Source organism: Maylandia zebra, linkage group LG2 (genome assembly GCF_041146795.1).
Source record: "Maylandia zebra isolate NMK-2024a linkage group LG2, Mzebra_GT3a, whole genome shotgun sequence".
Taxonomy (NCBI): domain Eukaryota; kingdom Metazoa; phylum Chordata; class Actinopteri; order Cichliformes; family Cichlidae; genus Maylandia; species Maylandia zebra.
The window spans coordinates 1,917,227-1,942,945 of record NC_135168.1 but is presented as its reverse complement, the minus strand read 5'-3'; the positions used below and the strand labels follow the sequence as shown (position 1 = coordinate 1,942,945).

Below are 25,719 nucleotides of genomic sequence, written 5' to 3'. Positions count from 1 at the left end.
TGTGTTTGGTGGGGAGCAAAAGCTGAATGGCTGCATGTGACACTAAGTTTACTTTGTACCACAGAGTTGAAAAAATGCTCTATGGAAGTAAATGTGTACACAGACAAGGTGAAGCAGTACAAACCAGTCTACTGGCTATTTGGAGCTGCACAATCTTATGCTACCCTCAGGCTACAAGGACTGAATGGAAACCATGGGAAATGAACAGAGAGGGAGGCAGAGAATGAAAACAAGAATGAGGGGGACAAAGAGCGATTTCCCCGGCTGCAGTGACTGCTGTGGGAAATGAAGAGGGAAATACAGATGAGCCAGAAGCTGAGCCTTTGGGACTAGCCAGTATTGTTTCATTCATATTGAAACCAAGCCCACTACTGTGCACACATGAGGATGTGATTATGGAAATGTTATGTCTAGGAAGTTGCCCATCTGATATTACAAACAAACTCCGATCGTTATACCTGCTACAGTGGGACTTACAGTGGGATGTGAAAGCCGGCTTGGAAATCACCACGATCGTATTTATTTGAGAAAGCTTTTAAATAGACCAGAGTCTGTGAAATGTGCTGTATAAGTAAACGTTTTTTTTTTAAACTTATTTATGATCTAACACATGTACCATCACCAAGTAATTTTTTTCTAAGAAGTCTTGTCACATATTTCATAACTTTCTATGAAGTCATGTTGGATCTTTCAGCATCAGCTGTATTATGCTGGGTTAAAAACCCATCAAACTGAGATCCTTTGATTTCATTTTTGTGACTTTTGTGTTTCACTTGCTTTTAAAAATGTATATCACAAAAACAAATATAACAAATATGCTGCCATCTAACAGATGCTTGTTTTCCCATACCCACTACTGCATTTCTTTGTTTCATGTCCAGCTGCAATGAATCGAAGTCATGTATTTGCTTTGTATTAGCTTTGATTTTGGTCACCACCTTCAGTGTTAGCTCTAGAACCATGTCTTTTTTGCTGTACTGACTTGATGAGACTGCCAAAGGTGAAGATGCAGAAAATGAAACAAAGCTGTAGTTGAAGGTGACTAAAAAACTCTACAAGGCTGGAAACATAAGTGATAATCTTTTATGGACGTATGAATGTTACCTAAGGTTATATAAATTAATGTTAATATAAAAACTGACATATTTGGTTGCATCTTGCAGGCCTGCAGGCATGGCGGTCATTTCTCTGGCCTTTGGTCAGTACATCCTGGAACCTCTGTTCATGCCATGTGGTATCCCCCCCCTGGCTGTCAAACTGGCCACAGCCATTGGCCTAAGTATATACCTTTGCTACTGTAATAAGGAGTGTTATAATATGCCCAGATGTTATCTTAGTGAATTGTTGTGAAGGGTGTTGTAAATAGCTCGGGTAAATAGCAGAAGACAGAAGTGTGCATGAGAAGGAAGAGGGGTTTGACAAAAAGACCCAGGACTATCCTCAGCTTATCAACCTTCTAAACAATCATAGGGCACAACAATCTCCAGTATAGCAAATTCACATGAATGAGCATTTCAGAGCATTTTAAACTGGGCCACTGATTATACACACTGATAGTTGCTCAGTTTCTCATATTCAGCCAAACTTTCCTACGTTCAGCACTGTAAATAACTGAGTTTGAATTCTGTCAAAAGTAGGACATTTTGTTTATATCATAAATGTTTGAACATAAAGTATAATTTGTTTTGTCATCACAACAAATTATTGATGGAATAAATAATCGCATCATGGTTTCCCAACTAAAGGATAAGTTGAGTGAATTAGTTGATCCTTCTCATTTATCTGAGGGAACATCAGGGCTTTGTCAGTCTAGTCGAGAGATGTAATGTCTCTAGCATGTCCTGGGTCTATCTTGAGGCCAGTCAGGAAGGGTGCTAGGCAGATGGTCGAGCCACCTCAACTGGTTCCTGTCATTGCGGAGGGGTATTGGCTCTATTTCTGATGAAGCCAGCAGAACTACTTTACCCACTAAAAGCAGAGATGAGGCCACCAAAGTTGAAGCCTTCCATAATTTGGCTCCAACTAGAATTTCTGTCCATAGAAATTCTGAACATAATCGGTGACACAGAAATGCCTTAGTGCCGTCTAGCACCCAGTGCAAATTAGTCCCACTTATTTCCAACAAAGCGACCTTCCGATGTTCCAAGCTCTCGCTGTAGTTGTACAATGGCTTGAAACAGTGGGTCAGGTACCCCATACTCCTGTAGCACCTGCCACAGGATACCTTGACGGATGCAGTCAGATACTTTCTCCAAACGTACAAAACATTTGTAGAATGGTTAGAAAAAAATACTGACGCACATTAAATATTCTCGAAAGGGGATATTTCTTAAAGATGGTAATTGTAACCACAATTTGCCAATACAGAGACTCCACCTCAGTTCTCCACTCAACGCAAGAGAGTCCAAAAACATAGAGGAACTCAGTGTGAATCTCATCCAATCCAGAGTTTCTGCCACCCAGTAGTAATTTAACTACCTCAGGGACCCTGGTCCTCCAACTCTGCTTTCTCTTCTGAAGGCCTGTCAGTGGGATACAAGGCTGAGGGGCCCAAGTAACCCAGTACAGGGTGAGCTGGAGTGAAGTGGAAGACTGAAAAGACACCACTTGATATATTCGTATATTATATAATTATCATAATATAATATAATATAAACATGTTTTGACAAAAACAAATGCCCCCCACGCCAAATTTGTAGCTAAAGGCATCTGGTTATCAAAAAGCTTACAAAATGTTTCCTTTAATTCTAAACTGGTTTCTTGTAAGGCAGCGGTCCCCAACCCCCGGGCCTCGGACCAGTACCGGTCCGTGAGTCGTTTGGTACCGGGCCACGAGAGTTGAGGCTCAGGTGTGAAATGTATAGTTTTCAGGGTTTTTATCGGTTTTCAGCGTTATTTTGTTATCGTTTTTATCGTTCTTTTCACGTGTGTTATGAATAAATTTCCTTTTTTTCGGTACCGGTACTAGTTTTATTTTGTTGTATTTATCCGCGACACCTTAAAGGCCGGTCCATGAAAATATTGTCGGGCATAAACCGGTCCGTGGCGCAAAAAAGGTTGGAGAGCGCTGCTGTAAGGCACAGGTTGTGACTGACGTTAGCACAGAAAACAACATTCAGGGACATCTGATCTTTAGTCACTACATAGAAAGTAATCCCACTTACTAAATGTAATAATGTGATATGACTAGCTTAGACTTTTCTGTTGATGGTGAGCCTTCAATATGGTCACAAACACTGTATGACTGCTTGACATGGTTCCCTCTCTCTGCAGCGTCTGTTATGTACCTGAACAGTATGAGCGTAACGTGGACAGCCAGGATTCAGATCTTCCTCACTGTCAGCAAGCTTCTGGCCATTGCCATCATAATAGTGCCAGGCATGTACCAGCTCTTTAAAGGTATCATCAGTGACACCTCTCTAGCACTGCACACGTACCACCACCAAAATTCTGAGTGTTCTGGGTTGCACACAGTGTTCAGCTGCACGTGGTTCAACATGAATCCTGCGTGTCATACACACCTGCTCACAGCATGCTACAGGTCGAGCATTTATTGGTGTCCGCACAGCAGGACAGGATTTCTGTCTTCCTCTCAACTGCAGACTTTGCTGTACTTTAAAATGTCATTAACTTAAAATGTTTCTCTGAAGCAATACTGTATGTGTCAGTGAGCACTCTTTGCATTCATTCCTTAAAACAGTAAAGTTAGTACATATTATGTATATAATGTTCTCCCAAGCCCTGGACTGCACACGATCTGTTGTATTTATTCAGTTTATCTCTCTTAATCTTTTTCACTCTGTCCACATTTCTGTAACGTAAGCCCAGACTGCAACTCATATATGCATATTTAATAAATTAAATAAATCTTCTTCATGAATTTGACCTTTAAATTAATTATACTTTTAATAACTTGATTATACTTTTGGGCTGTTTAACTCAGCATTTTCCTAATGTGAACAAATTATTAATTCAAAGAAATTTCTTAATTAACTTCAGAAAACGAATTACTCATTGACACGCAAATGTAATTACTGATTTTTCTTTGTGTGCCCGGCTGAGTCATTTGTGCACAGAGATAATGAAGCACCGTACTCCTGAAGCCTCTGCAGAAGGCAACCTCCAGCTTTAACGTTGTAAAAAATAAATCTACATTTGCACAGCTGATGGTGAATTATTGCAATTAATGTAATAACTCAACCATGGAGTTCATGTAGAGAGGCCAGTGTCTCCAGTAGCCCTCAGGTATACAGAGAGCTTTGTGATCATTTCTGTGATTGCAATTGTTAAAGATAAATGATTTAAGAATTCACGTTTCTCTCACAAAACGCTACGTCCAGATGACCAGAATCAACTTTTGGAAATTTACTTTCCTGGATGATTAAGAATGCATCAAGACATCTTGCACAATAAGGCAAATGTGGCAGTTGATGTGTGTGCATGCTTGCAGGAGAGACCAGACACTTTGAGAATGCCTTTGACCTGAGTAATGTGCAGCTCTCTGGTATGCCACTGGCTTTCTACTCTGGGATGTACGCGTATGCTGGATGGTAAGTGTGCGCACGGTACACACATACACACACGTCTGGTTTGCTATCCTCCTGGTGACATCCCATTGACATAATGCTTTCCTGAGCCCTTTACTCTAACTCTAACCATCAAAAATGAATGCCTAATCCTAACCCTAATCATAACTACTTTAAAGAAGATTATTTTTTCAGGGAGCCCCTCATCCTTCCCTCGGTCTGGGAACCTGAGTGGTATACATTGTATGATACCATCCAGGACTTGATGCGCTATCAGAGAATTACAAAATAACAGACAGATAGTAATCAAGCCGGCGGACAAAGGGTCCAAAATAGTTCTAATGGACAAGCAGCAGTATAGGCTGGAAGCAAATAGACAATTGGAAGATGAAAAATACTATAAAAATATTCCTAGCTCTATCCAAACTGTGGTACAGCTTCAAATAGGACAAATCGTCAGACAGCTTTTCCATAAAAAGTATATCTCAGCTAAACAGCGGGACTATTTATTAGGATCCAACGATCCAAGTTCGAGACAATTCTATCTGTTGCCTAAGATACACAAGCGACCTGATACATGGACGAGACCAATAGTTTTGGATTGCAATAATCACAATACATTGATCTCTCTACCACAGGCATCCAAGTTATTTAAAAGATACATACCACTTCTTGCAGGTAATCCATCCCATAGTTGTGCCTAACCAAGCGTTTTTATTTACAATTGACATACACAGTCTTTAAACAAGCATCAACACACAGATGGGACTGATGGGGTGGAAAACTTCTTCCTGCGTTATCCGGTCACCAAGCGCCCGGATAACGCAGAAATTCTACATCTGTTGGAACTCTATCTTACCAACAATGACTTTGAATCTCAGGCTCTCCAAGGTATGGGGGCCCATCTCCCCTCACCACACTCCCTGCCAGTGGCTGATGCCCTCAGACGTTGGTGTGTTGGTGGTTCTTGGTGTCTGGGACTGGGCGCTCATGTATGTACCAGCTCACTCCTGGTGGCCGGTTGGCGGGGCCGGGCGCCTGTGGCCCGGCTGGGCTCCTTCCAGGGGGTGGGGTGCCCTCAGGCCTCTGGCCTCTGGGCCTGAAGCTCGGTCCACTCTGGCACAGCTGGCTGCCGGCAGAGCCCGTGGGCACGTCACTGCAACCCCCTCTGGCCTCTGCTCCGTAGCTGCTGGGCGACCTCTCGTTTGGGGCTCTACTCAGCTCTTCCCAGGAGGGTGGCACGGTTCCCCCCCTTTGGTGGTCCTCCTCGGGTCCTCGTACTCTGGGGCCTCTGGATGTCTGGGGCCTGGATCTCCTCCATACCTGCTTCATGCCCTGGTGGACGGGGCTATGGCTCCCCACACTCCCTAGCAGATCGTTACATGGAGAAACCTTTTGAATACAAGCATGCTGATCCACACAGGTGTGCACACAGGTGTACACACGGGTGTTCACAGACACAAACTACACCTTTCTTGGCTGCTGCCTCAAAGCACATTGTGCGCTGTTGATCTTGCGTGCTGCACAATATCGTTTAATATTTAGTATCTATTGTTATCTACTGTTAGCTAGTTTATTGTGATGGTGTTGTGTTTATTATGTTGCTCTTTTTTGTTTGTTTTCTCTTCTGTTTTTTCTTATCTCCATACAGGTGATCCAGGTGTTTTGTTTGTTTTTCTTTTTTTTTAATTCCCCCCTTTCTCACCGTCTCTTCTCCCCTCTGGTTTTCTTTCTCTCCCTCTCTTTCTTTCATTCTTTCTCCCTGTCCTATCCCCCAGTCATGTCTGTCTCGTCTGTAACAACCAAAAATAAAATAAAATAAATACATAATTATAATAAAGGTCAATCAAATGGACCAATATGGCAAGGCCATGATGATCCACTTAGTAAAGTAAATCCACTTGGCATCTTTCTTGGCCTTCAGACAACAATTCTGATGGCTAAAGATCCAAACGGGACAGGCAGAAAAAAACAAAACAAAAAAACAATGACTTTGAATTTGACAATAAATGCTACTTACAGCTGGAAGGCACGGCCATGGGACAGAGATGCGCACCATCGTAGGGAAATATTTACATGAGCAAGTGGGAAAGGGGGGCGTTGGCCAAGTGTGCACTACAACCCATGTTTTATCTCCACTTCTTAGAAGATATTATAGGCGCGTGGGCACGTGGAGAAGAGAGTTTTAAACAGTTCGTGCAGATTTTAAATACACATCACCAGTCGAATAAACTGAAATATGAGACCAGCGACTCTGAAGATGGTGTCTAAAAAATTAATTTCAAAGTAGTAGAAGTTCAGAAAAAGATGTGGACCAAGGTGTATTTTAAATCTATGGACATGCATGCGCTTATCATCTGCCCCACACGTTTCACGCCATAGTTACAGATTTTACGTTTCCATCGTATATGCTGCAGGGAAATAGACAGGGGTATGTATACCTGTTGGTATATAATATATTTTGAATAGTTTGTTCTTTTTGGACCACTCTCCTCTGGTTGCTCTAATGAGTAAGGGCCTCACAGCCCATTAGTATTTGGACACGTTAGTCATGTCTGCAGTGAAATTCCAGGACGACCTACGGGGCGACAGAGAAGAGGAGCAGGACAGCTAAGCAGGAGAATCAAGGGAGGCCGAGGATGTTCCAGGACCGTGCACTAAAGTTTCAGTGGAAAGCAAACTGAGTTGCCATCAGGCAGCCTTCACACCTCCAACGGCCCCAACAATAGAGACACTTTGGTCACTCATTCCCCCACCTCTCCCCCCTCCATAGAGCCATCACCACCTTCAAACTGTTCACCTACAACACCCCCCTCCTCACCCCACACAAAAGAGGATTTCACACCACCTCCTCCCACCACAACTCTTCATATTCATGAAGCAGATGTGAGGAAGCAGTTTAAGAATCTGAATGCTCGGAAAGCTCCCGGCCCAGACGGTGTGTCTCCTGCCACCCTCAGACACTGTGCAAACGAGCTGGCCCCAGTGTTTTCTGGCATTTTTAACTCCTCACTGCAGGCATGTCATGTGCCTGCCTGCTTCAAGTCCTCTACCATAATCCCTGTCCCCAAGAAACCTAGGATCACTGGACTAAATGACTACAGACCCGTGGCTCTGACATCTGTGGTCATGAAGTCATTTGAGCGCCTAGTTCTCTCCCATCTCAAGACCCTCACGACCCCCCTCCTGGACCCCCTGCAGTTTGCATACAGAGCCAACAGGTCTGTAGACGACGCCATCAACATGGCCCTACACTTCATCCTGCAGCATCTGGACTCCCCAGGAACCTACGCCAGGATCCTGTTTGTGGACTTCAGCTCTGCCTTCAACACCATCCTTCCAGACCATCTCCGAGGCAAGCTTTCCCAGATGAATGTGCCTGATCCCATCTGCCGGTGGATCACTGACTTCCTGACGGACAGGAAGCAGCATGTGAGGCTGGGAAAGAATGTCTCGGACTCCCGGACCATCAGCACCGGCTCCCCTCAGGGCTGTGTTCTTTCTCCTCTGCTCTTCTCCCTGTACACCAACTGCTGCACCTCCACCCACCAGTCTGTCAAGCTAATCAAGTTTGCAGATGACACCACCGTTATTGGGCTCATCTCGGACGGGGATGAGTCTGCCTACAGGAGGGAGGTTGAACGTCTGGTGTCCTGGTGCAGCCACAACAACCTGGTGCTAAATGCCCAGAAGACAGTGGAGATTATTGTGGACTTCAGGAAGCACACAGCCCCACTCCCCCCCATCATCCTGACTGACACCCCCATCACCTCTGTGGACTCATTCCGCTTCCTGGGTACCACCATCACCCAGGACCTGAAGTGGGAGCCCACCATCACCTCCGTCATCAAGAAAGCCCAGCAGAGGATGTATTTCCTGAGGCAGCTGAAGAAATTCAACCTGCCAACACGGACGATGATGCAGTTCTACACCGCAATCATCGAGTCCATCCTCACCTCCTCCATCACCGTGTGGTACGCTGGAGCCACTATCAGGGACAAACAGAGACTGCAGCGTGTTGTGCGCTCTGCTGAGAAGGTGATTGGCTGCAGACTCCCATCTCTGCAGGACCTGTACACCTCCAGGACATTGCGGCGTGCAGCTCGGATCTCAGCTGACCCTTCTCACCCTGGACACAGTCTGTTTGACCTGCTCCCCTCAGGCAGGAGGCTCCGGTCCATTCGCACCAGAACCTCTCGCCATAAGAACAGTTTCTTCCCCTCTGCTGTTGGACACATGAACAATAACCATATGACTGTCCCCGCCACAAACACATGACCCTACGCTGTGTCACTGCATCATTCCATGTTTGGCACTGATCACCACCTGCACTCATGTATATATCTTTCTACGCAGCACTTTTAATTCTTATTCTCATGTATATATCTCATCTATATCTCATGCATATATCTTTCTACGTAGCACTCTTAATTCTTATCTCATGTATATATCTCATGTATATCTCATGCACATATCTTTCTACGTAGCACTTTTAATTCTTATTCCTACTTTTATTTTTTCATGTCTATTTAATCGCAATTTATGACAGTATGTTTGCACTGAAGCACCGCAGCAATTTCCTAATGTTGTAAACCTGCTCAACATTTGGCAATAAACCCCTTTCTGATTCTGATTCTGATTCTGAGTTAAACTGTCTCCATACCTAACCATAGCCCAATTGTAACCCTGACACTAAAACCACATTTTGAGTGTGAAAAATGCCTTCAACTCTGTGCGGACTGGGATTTCGGTCCCCATTAGGATCTGTTGGTCCCCACCAGTGTAGCAAGTTTCAGATTTTTGTCCCCACCAAGATAGGTCGATCCCCCCCCCCCCCCACACACACACACACACACACACTGTTGCTGGTCATTAATAAGTGGAGGTAATAAACTAACTCTTTCCTTACTCAGGTTCTATCTGAACTTTGTGACAGAGGAGGTGGACAACCCTGCAAGGTAAGTTTAGTCCATGTGCTTACTCTTCTGGTCATGTAAAGTTATTTATAAATAATAGAATTTGAAGTCTAAGGAATCCTATTTCTTCATCTGTTGGACAAAAGTGGCTAATTTCACTGTGATTAGTGTTTCTAATAAACAGCATTGGATCACGTGACTACTTTGAAGTGAAATGACTGTGTCTACTGTACCTGAGCCTTACACAGCATCTTGGTGTGTTACCAGTTACTATGGTTACTCATGTTAGAACAGGAAGGGTCCATCAACAAACTGCTGACTGACTGAACCCACTATGTGACGTTACATGCTCTACCACTTCATGGCTGAGTTACTGTTGTTCCACTTTGTCACTCTGTATTATTGTAGACTCTTTACAACATAAGTACTTTGAGGCAACCTTTGTTGTGATTTCATTCCTACAATATTCAGTATATACTGAACTGAATTGAGCTGATTTGAATTGAATTGAAGTGAATTCATCCTGTTGGCATATCTGGGACATGTGAACATTATTAGATACTGTTTCCTCTGTGTTCACAGTGACGTCTCTTCTGTTTTTAACAAAAAAATGCAGAGTACTCTGATTGTTTTGTGCTGCCTACCAAAGAATGAGCACAAAAAGCAAAACTTTGGAGCTGTTGTAGCTAGCAGAATTGATCAGCCCAATAGTAGGTGGTACATTCTGTTTACGTCTCTTAGAAAGCTGTACAGATGGAGCATGTATGGAAGTAAAACAGACATAGATATACAAGGGAAAGAAGGATGAGTAAGTCTTGCAAGTGCCTAACAGTGTGCTCCCTCCGGCCCTCAGGACTGTTCCACTCGCCATCTGTATCTCCATGGCAATTGTGACTTCTTGCTATGTGCTCACCAATGTGGCATACTACACTGTAATGTCAGCTGAGGAGCTCCTGGCCTCATCAGCTGTTGCTGTGGTAAGTACTTGGAAAAACAGTGTAAGTACTGAACCTTTAAAAGTAACTGTCACTTATCCGTCTACCTTAAATATTGTATTAGGAATAAAATAAAAAAGCAAAAACCAACAACAGTAAAACAGCAACACAACTTTATAAATGTACGTTTCCCCGCATGAGTCCTCAATCAAGGCCATACACACTCAAAGTGGGACCCCTCACCCATGTCTCTTATTCACAAAATATCTGTATCAGCTTAGTGTATAATTATAGTGTAACTAAATACATCTGTAGTGAAAATGATTCTACCTTAAAGCACTAGTTAGATTTTTTTTAATGATATGTGTTTGGGAAAGAATCAATAGATTGTGTGACAGTGCATTTATTATAGCACAGTCATTCATTTAGAGACCCATATTATTGTTTCTGTCCTGAGCTCTGCATGTACCGTAACATGCCTGTAAACAGATAAGGATGTTATGGGTAAGAATGATTGACATAGAGCAGACAATGCAAACATCCCATCATCTAAAAAAAATATATTCTGTAGAGCTTTGTAAAGCATCCCAATTGGCTAATAATCTGACTGGCTAATCAGTAATAAATAAGCAATGCTATTACGGTAACTTTGTTGACAATTTGGTCATAAAGCAAAATATTCAGCAGAAAAAAATAACTTAGAGAAATATGTAAACGAGAGACAAGAGACATCTATGCCTGAACAAAATGTAACAATTCACATATAAAAACATAGATCAAAAGCTCACGATTCACTAGAATCATCAAAGAACTACATTTTGGGGCATTACTTTGGGTAAACACAAATAACTAACAGTCACAAAAATTCAGAGCTGCTTAAACAAGTGTTGTAAAATGCCAATCAGCATCAAGGTGGTAGAAATAGGGTGTGTTCCCAAGTCAGAATTTCCAAGTTCCCAGTTGAAATCGTAAAGTCAGAGTAGCCACAATCCACGATGGCAGAACTGAACGTAAACAGCAGCAAAACTGTAACATTTCCACTGGTGGATATTTGTGACTCATTAAATAAGCCATTTCCAGACTGCAAGGTATCTGCAAAGCAGGAAGACGCCATCAGGGTAATTCCCTGCTGGGCAACTATTGTATGAACTAGAAACTTTTGGGGGCTATTTTGTGTCTGAATCCTCACCACTATTGGGAACGCTATGTAGCTCTATTTCTGAGCATTCAGTTGGCCACACAGTGGAAGATCCCATGTCTGCAGCTTTGTGTTTGTTGTCATAAGGACAGTGGATTTGGAAGCTAAGTTGTTCTAATAAATTAATCTGTTATGGTAACCCTATCTCTCTAAAAATCAGAAAAACTACTTTGAAGGCTTTTTGCAGTTACTGTTAAACTAATCAGGAAATGTGAAGCCAACCTATATGCGCTATAACAAAAACTTGTCACAGACAGGCAGTGTGCAGGAACAGGGAAAGTTCAATAAAGCAACGAGAAAAGCAAAACTTTGTTATGTTATATGTGATATCAGTAGCTTATATTAAGCTGAAATTATGGCAGTGGCTTCTTATTTGACAGTGAAATATATCTCACAGTGTTTTTCACTGTAAGGGCTGACCTTGGCTCTCTGCAGTAAAACGTTGTGCATGCTACTTGAAAGCATTTAGTTGAGGTCTCACCTCTGTGGTGTTTACTTCTGGCTTGAGCAGTGCGGTTGCCTTCCTGCACTTAGCATGTCATTATCAGCAAAGTGTCTCTGACAGCTTGGCTTCCCAGCAGCTGTTAATGTGATTGTTCCATCCCAGCCCTGTTAATGTTAATCACATCACAGACATTCCCCAATAATAACCACTGTTGCTTATTAGACTGAGGATAGCGATCAGAGATCGCTGGTCTTTTGTAATGCAGTTAGTTTTATTGCCCTGTGCACAGAGAGCGATAAAAGCACCTTAAGACAGGTGTTAAGAGCATTTATGTGTTCTTAGAAGGCTGTGATAGGATAAAAGCATTAAACTATGTTCTTCCTCTCTCATAGACAGCGGGCAGAAGTTTACATCTCAAACTTGATTACAGAGTTTAACTGGTGTCTAGAACTTATCTCGAAGAAGCTTGGCTTGAGGCACGATTAGTCATTTTAGGCTTTTTGAATTAGAGGTGTGTTCACATAATGGAAGAGTGATGAATGGAATAGGCTGAAGTCATATATAAAGATCATTTTTATTTAGCATTTACCTCAATACACTACGACAAAACTTGGACATTTTCAAACGTACACCCAGGGCTCCTAAAACTTTGGACAAAAGTACAAGTGCAGCAAATGTTTAGAAATGAAACTGTACTAATGTGGACCTTGTTTCCTTCAAAAATGTGTACTACATGTATTTAAACAGAACCTTTAAAAATAAATGTTCCGCTTTCATTTAGTTCCTCTGACTAAAGATAATCCCTCTGCTTTTTAAACAAAGCTCTTGCACACCAAACAACTAATAGTGTCTGTTAGTTCTTCAAAGCTCTGGTCATGCTACTGTATGAATCCTGTATGCAGGGTGCAGCTTATCTCTGAAGGGTGGAGTTCTGCTCCTGCTTGGTCAGTGTTTAGTTGATTGACTGCAAGTGTAACCTTACATCCAATGGTGTTTTCAGTTACAGTCTGCCTGAATATGCTTCGGATGCAACTGATCCAACTTCCATGAAGTGTTTTAAAGAAAGGCCGTCGTTCAGCTCTGATGTTTTCACATCGTTTTGTTGGCCTGTTTCCTTCTACCACAGTGCTGCTTCGTCACCAACATTGTACTGAAAATATTAGAAAACTTTAGTCAACACTTCCTGCAAGTTGATTTATTCGAGCTAGTCTCAAATACACCTGTCACCTGAACACTGCTTTCCATCTGACATTCAATACAAACAAATGACCAACAAACGCTCATCTGTCTCCCTTTATGTCCTCTTTGTGAAATCCACAGACATTTGCAGAGAGGCTTCTGGGGAACTTCTCTATCGCCGTGCCAGTATTTGTAGCCTTGTCCTGCTACGGCACCATGAACGGCTGCGTCTTTGCCCTGTCAAGGTAAGGTTCGTGTCACTGCTAAAACACCTAGAGTATGTATGCCGATGTGCTCACGACAGAATCCTGTAGCAGTTAAACAAAAGTTCTAACTTTGCAATAATTTGTGGTATTAAGTATACTTAAGTATGCTTATACTGTGTGTGTGTCATGTGTAGGGTGTCAAATACATCAGTTTTGTCAAAGTTGCTGGTGGTGCACACAAGGTGTCCTTATGCATCTGTGCTACGGTGCAACAAAAGTGACAATGATTTAATGAATTTAAACTTTTCCTAAACCTAATCAAGGAATTTTCAGAGTGTCACATTAACCAGCAAGTAAAATCTGAACTACTCAGAGAGGGAAACAAAGGACACCTCTATCTTTTTCTCTCTTTTTTTGTAAACTAGCATTTATTGTAAAATATGCAGGCACAGTTAGTCAAGCAGGTTGTCTTTTCAAATCTTTGAACCTACACACTTGAGGCATTTTTAATGGGAATGAGAAAACTGCCCATGGGAATATGTTTCATGTTGAAAAAGAGCTGATTTTAATCATACAATGTGACTGTGTTGATTATCAAGTGAATGTCATGGTGTCTCTCCTCATTTTGTCTGTTATAATGTGTGTGTTCACCAGAATGTTCTACGTAGCTTCACGTGAAGGCCAGCTCCCTGAGGTTTTGTCTATGATTCATGTCCGCAGACACACTCCACTTGCAGCTGTTCTCATAATGGTCAGTTTACTAACATAAGCATTTCATTTCAGACAATATACTAAAGGTCACAAAAACTAATCTTTGAAAGGGACGACAACATGAGCTAATAGATGTCATGAGTCCTGAAAACAATTCTGTCTGAGCTTTCTGCACTTTTTTGGACAAAAATTGTAGGAAGGTTAGAGATTCAATTCAGTTTCACTGATATAGAACAACATCCTAACAACAGTTGCCTCAAGGTGTTTTATATTATAAGGTAAGACCCTACACAAATACAGAGAAAATCCTGATACTCAAACAACCCCTTATGAACAACAGTGGGAAGGGAAAACTCCCTTTTACCAGGAAGTAACCTCCAACAGAATCATGGTCACGGAGGGGTGGGGCCATCTGCAACAACTGGTTGGGGTGAGAGAAGGAAGACAGGATAAAGACATGCCGTGGAAGAGAGACAGAGATTAATAACAGGTACGATTCAGTGCAGAGAGGTCTGTTAACACACAGTGAGTGAGAAAGGTGACTGGAAAGGAAAATCTCGATGCATCATGGGAATCCCCGGCAGCCTACGTCTATTGCAGCATAACTAAGGGAGGATTCAGGGTCACCTGGTCCAGCCCTAACTATATGCTTTAGCAAAAAGGAAAGTTTGAAGCCTAATCTTAAAAGTAGAGATAGTGTCTGTCTCCTGAATCCAAACTGGAAGCTGGTTCCACAGAAGAGGGACCTGAAAACTGAAGGCTCTGCCTCCCATTCTACTTTTAAATACTCTAGGAACAACAAGTAGGCCTGCAGAGCAAGAGTGAAGTGCTCTAATAGGGTGATATGGTACTACAAGGTCATTAAGATAAGATGGGGCCTGATTATTTAAGACCTTGTATGTGAGGAGCAGGATTTTGAATTCTGGATTTAACAGGAAGCCAATTCAGGGAAGCCAAAACAGGAGAAATCTGCTCTCTCTTTCTAGTCCCTGTCAGGACTCTTGCTGCAGCATTTTGGATTAGCTGAAGGCTTTTCAGCAAGTTTTTAGGACGTTCTGATAATAATGAATTACAGTCGTCCAGCCTGGATGTAATAAATGCATGAACTAGTTTTTCAGTGTCACTTTGAGACAGGATATTTCTAATTTTAGAGATGTTGTGGAAATGGAAGAAAGCAGTTCTGCTTATTTGTTACCCACCACAAGTAAATTAGCAACCAGCAGCGTCTTTAAGATAAGGATAAAATGATAAGATGGGGCCTGATTTATTTTCTAGAATTTGATTCTCATATTAAAATATCAATAGTAGTAATTTGGGGTAAATTTGTAGTTTATCATGGAGTAGGAACATAGTGGAAAGTAACTAAACTACCAGTCAAAAGTTTTAGAACACCCCAATTTTTCCAGTTTTTGTCAAGTCTGACTGAACGGATTCAGGGAAAAAGTTTAAGGGATAATACACTAACTAAGAATAGCACAATATATACAGGCATATATATACACATAAAAGTACCTTATAAATAAATAGCTGAAAATGAACATGTGCAAAAAGGGTGTAGCTGTTGCAGTAAACAGTGTGTTAAGTGGAGGAGTTGTACAGGGAGCCACAGGCAGGAAAGATTTCCTGTGTCGTTCAGTGGTGCTTTTCGATGATCTCAGTCTCTCACTGAACGTGCTCCTGTGACTAACAAGCATGTCATGGAGTGGGTGGGAGGTGTTATCCAACATTGTCTTTATGTTGGAAAACATCCGCCTCTCTGACACCACCTTGAGGGAGTCCAGCTCCATCCCCACAACATCACTGGCCTTACAGATCAGTTTAACGAGTCTATTGGCATCTGCGACCCTCAATCTGCTCCCCCAGCATGCAACAGCATAGAGGATCGCACTGGCCACAACAGACTCGTAGAAAATCCTGAGCATTTTCTGGCAGATGTTGAAGGACCTCAGTCGCCTCAAAAAATAGAGACGACTCTGGCCCTTCCTGTAAAGCGCTGTGGTGTTTTTAGCCCAGTCCAGTTTATTGTCAATGTGTACTCCAAGGTATTTATAGTCCTCCACAATGTCAACACTGACCCCCTGGATTGAAACAGGAGTCAAGTGTTTCCTGGTCTTCCTGAAGTCCATGATCAATTCCTTGGTCTTTGCCATGTTGAGCTGCAGATGATTCTGCTCACACCACGTGACAAAGGAGTCGACCACAGCCCGGTACTCTGTCTCATCATCCCTGCTGATGCATCCAACCACCGCAGAGTCATCAGGAAACTTCTGAAGATGGCAGGTCTCTGTGCAGTGGCTGAAGTCTGTGGTGTAGAGGGTGAAGAGGAAGGGGGAGAGGACAGTCCCCTGTGGTGCCCCTGTGTTGCTGATTACCTTGTCAGACACACACTGTGGGAGACGTACATATTGTGGTCTTCCTGTCAGGTAATCAACAATCCAGGACACGTGGTATCTTTGGAATAGGGACGAGGCATGATGTCTTCCACATCACTGGGACCCTCTGCAGACTCAGCATAAACAGTTTATGAAAGACTCCACACATCTGGGGGGCACAGGTCTTGAGGACGAGGGGACTCACTCCGTCTGGTCCAGCAGACTTGCCTGAGTGAAGACTCCTCATTTGCATCTCGACCTGGTATTGAGTGAAGGTGATGGTTCAAGGTTCAAGGTTCAAGGTTCTTTATTTGTCACATGCATAGTTATACAAGTATAACACACAGTGAAATGTAGCCTGACACGCTCCTCGACATGTGCAAAAATTGGGGGGGTGGGGGGGGGGGGGTGTAGAGGAAGAACATTATATATATATATACAGACATATAGTATATACACTGGGTGAATGTGCAGTAGTAGCAGCAAGCAGGTGAATTCTGTACATTAATATGAATAGACATCTGACTATTTTACAGGATAGACAATATAAACATATTTAAAATTAAAGGAATTGAAATGTACATTGTGCCTTGGTTTAGTGTCTGGAAGAGAGTCCTGTCTCAGTCAATTATAGATGATGTGAGAGGGCGGGTGTGTGTGTTTAGGGCACGGATGGCTTGGGGATAGAAGCTCCTCTTGAGTCTCTCTGTCCTTGCCCGGAAGATGCGGAACCTTCTACCAGATTGCAGAAGTTGGAACAGTTTGTTGCCAGGATGGGACGGGTCCTTCAGTATCTGCTCTAGTCCGGCATCTCCTGGTGTAGGTGTCCTGAAGCGGGGGGAGAGCAATCCTGCAGCAGCGTTCTGCTGTACGGATCACTCTCTGGAGAGCTCTTTGGTCCTTCACACAGCTGTTCCCAAACCACGATGTCATGTTCTGTGTGAGGATGCTCTCCACAGCGCCTGTATAGAAAATCCTGAGGATCTTTGGAGAGACCCTGAACTTCCTCAGTTGTCGTAGGTGATACAGGCGCTGCCTAGCCTTTTTGGTCTGGACCTGAATGTGGGCAGCCCATGTCAGGTCTAAGGAGATGTGGACACCAAGATACTTGAAGGACTGCACCCTCTCCACTGGAGCTCCATTGATGATGATGGGCTTGTAGTCTCTGTGCTGACCCCTTCTGAAGTCCACCACCAGCTCCTTGGTCTTGCTGACGTTCAGCTGGAGGTGGTTGTCTTGGCACCACGATGCCAGATTCTTCACTTCATCCATGTAGGCCGCCTCATCGTTGTTGGAGATGGCACCCAACACCACTGTGTCGTCAGCAAACTTCACAATGGTGTTGGAGCCATGGGTGGCCACACAGTCTGAAGTGTAGAGGGAGTAGAGCAGTGGCGAGAGGACACATCCCTGAGGTGCTCCTGTGTTGATGGTGATGCTGTTGGAGAAGCACCTGCCCACCCTCACCACCTGAGTTCTGCCAGTGAGGAAGTCCAACACCCATGCACACAGACGGCTGTTAAGTCCCAGATCCCTCAGCTTTGTGAACAGTCTGCAGGGCACTATTGTGTTAAACGCTGAACTGTAATCAACAAACAGCATTCGCACATAGTTACCCTGTTTCTTGTCCACGTGGCTGAGAGTGGTGTGTAGGACGTGGGCGATGGCATCCTCTGTGGATCTGTTGGATCTGTAGGCGAACTGCAGCGGATCTGTGGTGTCTGGGATGGAGGAGGAGATGATGTTCTTCAGCAGCCTCTCAAACACCTTCATTACTACCGAGGTCAGTGCAACTGGCCGGTAATCGTTCAGGGATGAGGGTTTGCTGTTCTTGGGCACAGGGATGATGGTGGATCTTTTGAAGCATGTGGGGACCACAGACTTCGCCAGGGACTCGTTGAAGATGTAAGTGAACACACCTGCTAGCTGGTCAGCACAGCAGCGCAGCAGACGGCCGGTGATGCCGTCTGGCCCCGCTGCTTTCCTTGTGTTCACTCTCCTCAGTGCCGCTCGGACGTCATGCTCCGCGATGCTGGTCACCGGGCTCTCGCTGATGACGTCACTGTCCTCGGTAGTCAGGCGGTAGATAGCATTAGCCGCCTGGCTAACCTCGAAACGGGCGTAGAACTGATTCAGCTCGTTGGTGAATGCAGAGTTGGCGTTGATCGGCGCAGTGTCCCTGGCTTTGTAGTCCGTAATGGTGCGTAGTCCGTGCCACATACTCCGTGTGTCGCCCTGGTGGAAGCGGGACTCCACACGTTCCCGGTACCTGCGTTTGGCATCTCTCACCACGCGCCGCACGCCGTATGAGGCCGCTTTGTAGGCGCTCATATCGCCAGTGGCGAGACCCGCGTTGTAGGAGGCGGTCCTGGCGTTTACTGCAGTGCGGATCAATCTGTCCATCCACGGTTTCTGGTTTGGGAATGTGGTGACTCTGGCAGTGGGGATAATCTCCTCCGCTAGCATATTGACGAAGCATACTGCTACTTCCGTAAACTCGTTGATGTCGACTGCGCATGCTCTGAACATGTCCCAGTCTACGTCGTTGAGTGCGTCCTGTAGCGTAGCTTCTGATTGGGCAGTCCACCGTTTTACCTCCCTCTTGGTCACGTCTTCCCTCCGTATGCTTTGTTTATACTGGGGAATGAGGAAGATGGCGTTGTGGTCAGACTTGGGTGGAGGAGGGGTGTCAGGAATCTCACAGGAGGCCACAGTGCCATGTGGAGAGAGGCTGGCACAGTCGTGTGGCTCTGGGTTCCAGGCAGACTACAGGTGAGGTTGTGGGGGTGGGAGCAGACACTGTGATGTCGAATCTATTGAAAAACAGATTCAACTCGTTAGCTCTATTCTCACTTCCCTCAGCTCCCCTGCTGTTGGTTGGCCTGAATCCAGTGATGGTCTTCATGCCCCTCCACACTTCTCTCATGCTGTTCTGCTGGAGTCTCCACTCCAGCTTCTTCCTGTAATTGTCCTTAACCTCTCTGATCTTGTCCTTTAGTAACACCTGGACCTTCCTCACCTCTTTATTGCCCCCTCTGAAAGCCCTCTTCTTGTTGTTGAGGAGGGCTTTGATGTCCTTAGTCACCCACGGCTTGTTATTTGGGTAACAATGAACAGTCTGAGCTGGAACAATGGAGTCGGTGCAGAAAGTTATGTAGTCTGTGATACACTCAGTAAGCCCATTGATGTCCTCGGCGTGAGGCTCACAGAGTGTTTCCCAGTCGGTCACCTCGAAACAGTTCCTCTAAGGCCGCCGACAGGTCTCGCACGCCACAGCTGCTCTATCACGTGACGCATACTGCTTCGACGTGCTAAGGTTATGAGCTGGGCTACACTATGTCGCAAGTTTTGTGAGGTGCTTTTGAAATATTTAATGGATCGGATTACATTTTTTATTTCTCTACGATATCCGATCCAGTAATTTAGGTCAGTATCAGACCGATACTGATACGTAATATCAGATCGGTCCATCTTTAATCCATACCAGAGGGTATTGCATGGCAATCCAGAATGCTGCGACAGCCATTTTGTTTCAAGGCTCCTATCACTGACCCTGGATCCAGTAAAACAGCCTGTGAAGAAGGAACCAAAGATTTCAAGTTTTGATTCATCAGTCCATAAAACCTACTGTAAATCCACACTGTAAATACACAGTCTTGACTGATGGAAATACAACCGTCTTGTATGTGTGTGTGTATTTGGATGTGTATGTGAATATACAGTACCCTATGACCATGCTCCAGCTGTTAGTTGGAGACATCTACAGTCTGTTGAACTTCATGAGCTTCCTGCGATGGCTGTTCATCGGTGTGGTGGTGCTGGGTTTGATCTACCTCCGATACACAAAGCCGGACCTCCCCCGCCCTTTTAAAGTCAGTATTTCCACACCACTATGCAGCTATATCTGAACTTTGCAGTATTAACAGTTATATATGCAATTAACCTTTTATGCATCCAGATACAGTGCCGTGTAAAAGTATTTGCCCCGTTTCTGATTTCTTAGTGTTTCCTACATTTGTAACACTTATGTTTCAGATCATCAAACAAATTGCATTTTATATTTTAAAAGTAATTGTCCCCTAAACCTAATCACTGGTTGTGACACCCTTCACAGCAAGAACTACCACCAAGTGTTTGTGTTGTCATGCTAAAGCTTCGCAGTTTTCTCAGTCCTGACTTTGACAAGGCTGCTCCAAAGCCTTCATTTATTAATTTATTTTTGAGCCATTCAGGGGTGGACTTGCTGGTGTGTTTTGGATCACTGACCCACTGCATCATTCAAGTGTGACTGCTGAACATTCTCCTTCAGGATTTTCTGGTAGACAGCAGAATTCACCGTTTGATCAATCATGGCAAGTTGTTCAGCTCTTAAAGCTGCCCCAGACCACCCCACTACCACTATCATGTTTGACTGTTAGTATGATGTAGGGCTGGGTATCGTCACAGATTTCTAGAATCGATTCAATTCCGATTCACAAGGTCCCGAATCGATTCGATCCACGATTCGATTTAATTCGATTCGATTCAATTCGATTTGAATCTGGGAAATTTTGACAGTCAGAAATATTATAATTCAGATCAGTACATTTACATATTTTTGTATCTATAAAAAGGAAGCTGACACACGCAAGACTTTATCAAAGGTGTGAGCATCACAGCTGATGCCTTTGTGTCAAAGTAGCTGAGGATAAAACACAGAAAAACATGAAGGCGATTTTCCTGGCCTAGATTTTATAAAAATATTCTGCAGTACATCAAAAACGAAAGAAAACCATTAATCAGCACATGAACATTACCTCTGAAGTTACAGCGGTTTTATTAGAGACACGGCGTTTTGCATTTTGCATAATTTTAAAAAGTTTACATTTGTTCAGTGTTGAACAGCAGAAATGAGGTTTTCTTTTCGGAAGAATGTAAAAGGGAAAAAAACAGCAGCTGACAGCGCTGTAAGCAACAGTAGACTTGTGCGTAACAAGCAAGCGAATAATGAAGAAAGGGAAACTGTTCTTGAAGTACAGAGAGAGAGAGAGAGGGAGAGAGAGAGAGAGAGAGGGAGAGAGCGAGAGAGGGAGAGAGAGAGGGAGAGAGGGAGAGAGAGCTGCGCATCGCGATGGAAGCAAAACAGCGAAAGTCAGAGTGAATTCATGACGATGTTTATGTGAAGCGTTTGGATCTTCTTTTGCTCCTGGTTCGGTCAATATTGTTTGGAGAGAGATAAAACTAACAGCTTTAGAATCAGCGCATAAAGGGCATGAACACAAAGCGCGGACCCACCGACAGATCACAATCAGCCAGCTGTCGGCTTTCAGCCCCGACTGTGAGAAAGGCGACATCTAACTGATTCTGATCCGCCGGTTGCGCTGTGTGTTTAAGTCTTTGTGCAGAATCCGTGTTCCTGCTCTCATTTACTGTCTTAACTGTTTGGTGGTTGTTGAAAGTTTGTGAGATTTCACCAGAGATTCTGGCATTTCGGGCAAAATAAATTTATATTAAAAAATCGATTCAGGATTTTAATGAATCGATTTTACGTTATCCAAGCCAGAATCGATTTTAATCGATAAATTGATTATAAAAACCCACCCCTAGTATGATGCTCTTTGTATGCAATGGTGTTACACCAGATGTAACCAGGACTCAAACCTTCCAAAAAGGTTCAGCTTTCGTCTTGTCAGACAACAGAATCTTTTCCCCAAAATCTTGGGGCTGAGTTGGTACTAGTGGAAAACCATTTCCCAGACTGATAAGTGTCACTGAGTTTGTTCCTTAGCTCTGATGTGTTGGCCTTCACATCTAGTACTGAATTTCCCAGAGGAACCCACCCAAAGGATTAATAAAGTTTCATCTAATCTAATCTATTAGCCTACTTTACTTTGTCAGACAGGTTCTAATTACGTGATTTCTTGATTCAGCAGGTGTGACAATAATCAGGACTGTGTCTAGTAATGAAAATTCACTCAAATTTAATTGTGGTTAATAATTACAGTTAATTTATGATTTACCAAAGAGTGCAATGACTTTTTCACAAAGGGTCAAATAGGTTTTGCCCTGAATAAATAAAATCATTGTTTAAGAGCTGCATTTTGTATTTACTCAGAATATCTTATTTTAATAACGAAGTTTGTGTCATGATTTAAAACATGAAATTGTGACATAAATACTAAGGAACTGTGAAGGGGACAAATACTTTTTTCACAGCACTGTAGCTCTTACATTTTCCTCTGAAATTTTAAACACAAAACATTCAATCAGTTCTGCAAAATCCTGACTTTTCACCATCTTTGTGTGTACAGTATATAATTTCACTGTTGATTTGTCCGCAGGTTCCACTGTTTTTTCCGGTGGTGTTTTGCATCACATGTTTCTTCATGGTCTTCCTGTCTCTGTACTCGGACCCTGTTAACACAGGAATTGGATTTGCCATTTCCCTCACTGGCATCCCTGCATACTACATCTTTATTTACTTCAACCACAGACCAAAGTGGCTTCAGAGGACTTTAGGTAACACATCATTAAGTTACTGATGGGTCACTTGATTAAGCTGCAAACATGAAATTAATAAAGCACTATTTGTCAATTATTTATTTAATAATGGAAGTGATCTGTAGTGTAGTAGTAAATTCACCTGAGATGGAAAAGATCCCCAGTTTGGTGGGGAGGAAGCACAAATTCCTAGGAGTGTTATCATCCACTGTAAGAATCTGTCAGATAAAACATGTGCATTAATCCACAGTGCCACCCCGCTGTGAAAAATATCGACCACCCAAAAGAAGTTTTTCTTTTTCCTCATTTAATTCTGAAGTAATTCATCAAGGTCTCAAATACATATTTCATGGTTCAGATTGAAGTGAATGTAATTTTTGCATTTCATTTTTAAAATCAAGGTTCTTGAGTCTGGCGAGATACTGGAGAGGCACAAAATCAAACTCGAGTGTGAAAGTTTGGACAGTCTTTCATTACTTTTTGGGGTGCCGTGTCATCTAGTGATGGGATTTCCAGCTCCTTTTAGAGAACCGGCCCTTTCGGCTCGGCTCACTAAAAAGAGCCGGCTCTTTCGGCTCCGAACCGGCTCTTCAGGTTGTTTTGTGCTTTAATTAATTTATTATTAACAACAATACAAAATTATGCACAAAAGGAAATACTAATGTAAAAAAAAAAAGTGGATTCATTTACATATGTTTATATATAAATCTATATGGTGGCCCCTAGAGACAAAACACGTACAAACTCCAAAACACATTTCTAGCGTTAACTGAACTTCAAAACAGAATTACCAAGATCACTTAAATTACACAATTGAAAGCATGTGTGTATTGTTTGTGTATTTATACACAAGCACTCACATATATTCAAATAATTTAAAAAAATGTTCACTTACCTGCTACTACCACACACCAAATCCGGTCGTTTGTACTTCCTGGCTTGTGTAGCCACGAGGTAACAAAAGCTCAACACTGCGCCCTAGCATCCTGGAGCACTTCTGTTGTTGTTTTGTGCGTGCTTCGGAGTTTTTACGTGTTTTGGAGTTTTCACGTGTTTTGGAGTTTTCACGTGTTTTGGAGTTTTTACGTGTTTTGAAGTTTGTACGTGCTTTGTCTGTAGGGGCCACCGTAAATATACTTTTATTTATTCACTCCACATAAAATGTAATAAATAAATCATATAATACAAAAACCAACTATTCACATTTCAACTTTTAACTGTTTAAATTTTCAGCTTTTTCCTTTTACAAATTTAAAGTGAAACAACACAAAACACTACAAACCACAACACAATTAAATATAAATTAAAATATGAAAACAAAAAGAAGATGCATATTCTCTGTCATATGGACCTGCATGAATAAACTTTCTGAATCCTTTATCATCTGCAACTGAAAATAGTTGTGGATGATTGCTATACCTTTCTAATGTGACGTTGTTGTCCCTGGCTCTCTTTCTCTCTCTCTCCCTCCCGCTCTGTTCCTGTGCTACTGACTAACTACCGCCCCTCCCCCTCTGCCCAGCGTAAAGCACAAGGCTCGCGTGCGGAGTGAAGTGAAAAAAGTGCGAGAGAGAGGGTGAGAGAAAGAAAAAAAAAAAAACCACTGCTCGCGATAAGGAGCCGGCTCGCGTCGTTCACGTCAAAGATCCGGCTATAAGAGCCATTTCGTTCGCGACCGACATATCACTAATGTCCTCTGCTGGGGTTGGTCTTTGTTGGTTGGTTGAGTTTTATCAAGTCCATTGATCTACTGAAAAAGTTGGTTATTGAAAAGGACGACCGGTTATTTACAAGAAGTGTTATTGAACTGGATCCAGTGTTACTCTCCTGGTGTGATGCTTCTGTCTTGAGCTGAAACTTTTTCTTCAACTTGAAGAGACCTCCAGCACTACAGACTCAGGAAATAAAAACTGTAAGGAAGCGCAAAACTCAAGGTCAAGAAAGACACAGTAAAGGATAGAGTACAAATAAATATGCACAATGTGTGTTTCCGTATCTGTAAGAAAAACAAACATACATATCAGAATCAGAATACTTTATTAATCCCTAAGGAAATGATGTGGGTTACAGTGTCTCCAGTACAGTAACAGAAAGAGACTAGACTATTTAACAATACAATATGTTACAGATTTAAGAAAAAGCACAATATATACAAATCACTCAATAATTATATAATAATAAATATCAAGGATTGACAGAGGCGATTATAAATAAATATCAATAATATTGACAGCAACATTACTGAGTTGAAAAGAGCATGTGAAAAAGGATGTTACTATTGCAGTGTTTACAAGTGTGTTAGATGGAGGAGTTGTACAGGGGGATGGCTACAGGCAGGAATGATTTCCTGTGTCGTTCAGTGGTGCTTTTTGGTAATCTCAGTCTCTCACTGAGTGTGCTCCTGTGGCTAGCCAGCACGTCATGGAGTGGGTGGGAGGTATTGTCCAACATTGTCTTTAACTTGGACAACATCTGCCTCTCAGACACCACCTTGAGGGAGTCCAGCTCCATCCCCACAAAATTACTGGCCTTGCAGGTCAGTTTATTGAGACTGTTGGCATCTGTGACCCTCAACCTGCTGCCCCAGCATGCAACAGCATAGAGGACAGCACTGGTAACAGCAGACTCATAAAAAATCATGATCATTGACAGATGTTGAAGGACCTCATCCGCCTCAGAAAATAGAGATGACTCTGGCCTTTCCTGTAGAGTGCAGTGTTGTTTTTAATCCAGTCCAGTTTATTGTCTTTG

The 25,719-nt window shown here is 43.0% G+C and overlaps 1 protein-coding gene across 3 annotated transcripts in view; it reads left to right on the top strand.

Moving 5' to 3' along the window:
• slc7a11 (solute carrier family 7 member 11) overlaps positions 1–25,719 on the top strand; it is a 33,751-nt gene that overhangs the window by 4,115 nt on the left and 3,917 nt on the right. The window contains exons 3-11 of one of the 3 annotated variants that reach the window (XM_004574092.2): positions 1,164–1,279; positions 3,274–3,399; positions 4,451–4,550; positions 9,440–9,484; positions 10,296–10,419; positions 13,341–13,444; positions 14,060–14,156; positions 20,211–20,360; positions 22,809–22,986. In XM_004574092.2, coding sequence (XP_004574149.1) covers positions 1,164–1,279; positions 3,274–3,399; positions 4,451–4,550; positions 9,440–9,484; positions 10,296–10,419; positions 13,341–13,444; positions 14,060–14,156; positions 20,211–20,360; positions 22,809–22,986 — 1,040 coding nt within the window. The remainder of the gene's footprint in view (positions 1–1,163; positions 1,280–3,273; positions 3,400–4,450; positions 4,551–9,439; positions 9,485–10,295; positions 10,420–13,340; positions 13,445–14,059; positions 14,157–20,210; positions 20,361–22,808; positions 22,987–25,719) is intronic. The other 2 variants (XM_004574093.2, XM_076888092.1) reach the window with 2 other exon arrangements.